The sequence below is a fragment of the Chaetura pelagica genome, unplaced genomic scaffold (genome assembly GCF_000747805.2).
Source record: "Chaetura pelagica isolate M959 unplaced genomic scaffold, ChaPel_1.0 scaffold1038, whole genome shotgun sequence".
Lineage (NCBI taxonomy): Eukaryota > Metazoa > Chordata > Aves > Apodiformes > Apodidae > Chaetura > Chaetura pelagica.
The window spans coordinates 1,885-4,137 of record NW_009954127.1 but is presented as its reverse complement, the minus strand read 5'-3'; the positions used below and the strand labels follow the sequence as shown (position 1 = coordinate 4,137).

The window sequence follows — 2,253 nt, the reverse complement described above, 5'->3', positions numbered from 1 at the left end:
CCAGGAGAAGACCCAGAAGATCCTTCTCCAGGAGACCCAGAAGATCCTTCTCCAGGAGAAGACCCAGAAGATCCTTCCCCAAGAGAAGATCCTGAGGATCCTTCTCCAGGAGATCCTGAAGATCCTTCCCCAGGAGAAGACCCAGAAGATCCTTCCCCAGGAGACCCAGAAGATCCTTCCCCAGGAGATCCTGAAGCTCCTTCCCCAGGAGAAGATCCTGAGGATCCTTCTCCAGGAGAAGACCCAGAAGATCCTTCCCCAGGAGAAGACCCAGAAGATCCTTCCCCAGGAGATCCTGAAGCTCCTTCCCCAGGAGAAGATCCTGAGGATCCTTCTCCAGGAGAAGACCCAGAAAATCCTTCCCCAGGAGAAGACCCAGAAGATCCTTCTCCAGGAGACCCAGAAGATCCTTCTCCAGGAGAAGACCCAGAAGATCCTTCCCCAGGAGAAGATCTTGAAGATCCTTCCCCAGGAGAAGATCCTGAAGCTCCTTCCCCAGGAGAAGACCCAAAAGATCCTTCCCCAGGAGAAGATCCTGAAGATTCTTCCCCAGGAGAAGACCCAGAAGATCCTTCCCCAGGAGAAGATCCTGAGGATCCTTCTCCAGGAGAAGACCCAGAAGCTCCTTCCCCAGGAGATCCTGAAGATCCTTCTCCAGAAGAAGATCCTGAATCTCCTTCTCCAGGAGACCCAGAAGCTCCTTCCCCAGGAGTAAAAAAAAAACACCCAACAAACCACCAAATTTCCCCCCATTTCTTGGCAGTTTGTCCCCAAAACGTCCTGGTGGGAGGTCACCTGAGGATGAGGAGGAGGAGAAGAAGCCACGTTACCTGTCCAGGTATTTTCTGATGTCCTAGAGGTGGAGAGAGAGGAGAAAAGAGTCAGGAAGAGGAACTGGAAGTGTCTTCAAGGAAGAGTTTGGGATGATCCCAACTAGGAGACATCAAGAAACCTTCTAGAAGACACTAAAGAACCTCCTGGAAGACCCCAAAGGGACCTCCTGGAAGACCCCAAAGAATCTCCTGGAAGACCCCAAAGAGACCCCCAAGAAGACCCCAAAGAACCTCCTGGAAGACCCCAAAGGGACCTCTTGAAGACCCCAAAGAACCTCCTGGAAGACACCAAAGAACCTCCTGGAAGACCCCAAAGGGACCTCCTGGAAGATCCCAAAGGGACACCCTAGAAGACCCCAAAGGGTCCTCCTGGAAGACCCCAAAGGAACCTCCTGGAAGATCCCAAAGGAACCTTCTAGAAGACACTAAAGAACCTCCTGAAGACCCCAAAGAACCTCCTGGAAGACCCCAAAGAACCTCCTGGAACACCCCAAGGACCCTCCCATGGGTCTGAGCCCCCCAAGTGTCCCCACCCCCCCTGGCCCCACCGTGTTCCCACCTGCAGGAACCCCCGGGCTGGCAGCTGGAATTTCCCCTCCATCTCCCACAGGAAGGTCTCCAGCTGGGCCACCTCCTCCAAGACCTTGGCCACTGCTTCCTCCTGGACCTTGGTGATGGCCCCGTCCAGATCTGCCAGTTGGGTGAGGAGAAGATGCTCCTGCTCCTTCAAAAACTGCTGGAAACTCTGGAATTCACCCACAATTTTCCTCCCTTCCCTCCTGATTTTCTCCTGGTTGGGACCAGAGGTGAAGACAAAGAAGGGTTGGAAGGAAGAGCAGAAGGATCTCCCTGAAGCAGAAGGTCCCACCAAGACTCCAGAACCTGAAATACTGCCCCAAAATGTCCCATTTTTTGGGTGATGATTCCTGATCCCACCTGGGGAGGGTTGTGACCACACCAGGCCTTGGTGGAGGCATCAGAGCAGCTTTGGGGTGAAGCTCCTCCAGTTGGGCAGGAGGTGATGGGGAAGAAACCCCAACACACCCAAGTTGGGTCCTTCAAGGAGCTTTCAAGGACACCATGTTGGTTTGGGGACACCAAGACCTCAATGGGCCTTCAAAAGTGGGTGAATTTAGGGGGGAAATCATCTCCTGGGGGTTGAGGTTGGGTTGGGGTGGAGGTTGGGGTTGGTTGGGTTGGGATTGGGGTGGAGGTTGGAGTTGGGTTGAGGTGGAGGTTGAGGTGGGATTGGAAGGTTGGGTTGGGGTGGAGGTTGGGGTGGAGGTTGGGTTGGGGTGAAGGTTGGGGTTGGGTTGGGATTGGAAGGTTGAGGTTGGGGTGGAGGTTGAGGTTGGGTGGAGGTTGAGGTTGGGTGGAGGTTGAGGTTGGGGTGGAGTTTGGGTTGGGGGGGGGGGGGGGG

General features: G+C 54.6%; 1 protein-coding gene across 1 annotated transcript in view; it reads right to left on the bottom strand.

The window, feature by feature from the left end:
- Positions 1-2,253, bottom strand: part of LOC104393162 (tripartite motif-containing protein 15-like) — a gene marked incomplete at its 5' end in the record, with an annotated part of 6,453 nt that overhangs the window by 2,492 nt on the left and 1,708 nt on the right. Inside the window, 2 exons of the mRNA XM_010002632.1 lie at positions 831-853; positions 1,393-1,623. Coding sequence (XP_010000934.1) covers positions 831-853; positions 1,393-1,623 — 254 coding nt within the window. The remainder of the gene's footprint in view (positions 1-830; positions 854-1,392; positions 1,624-2,253) is intronic.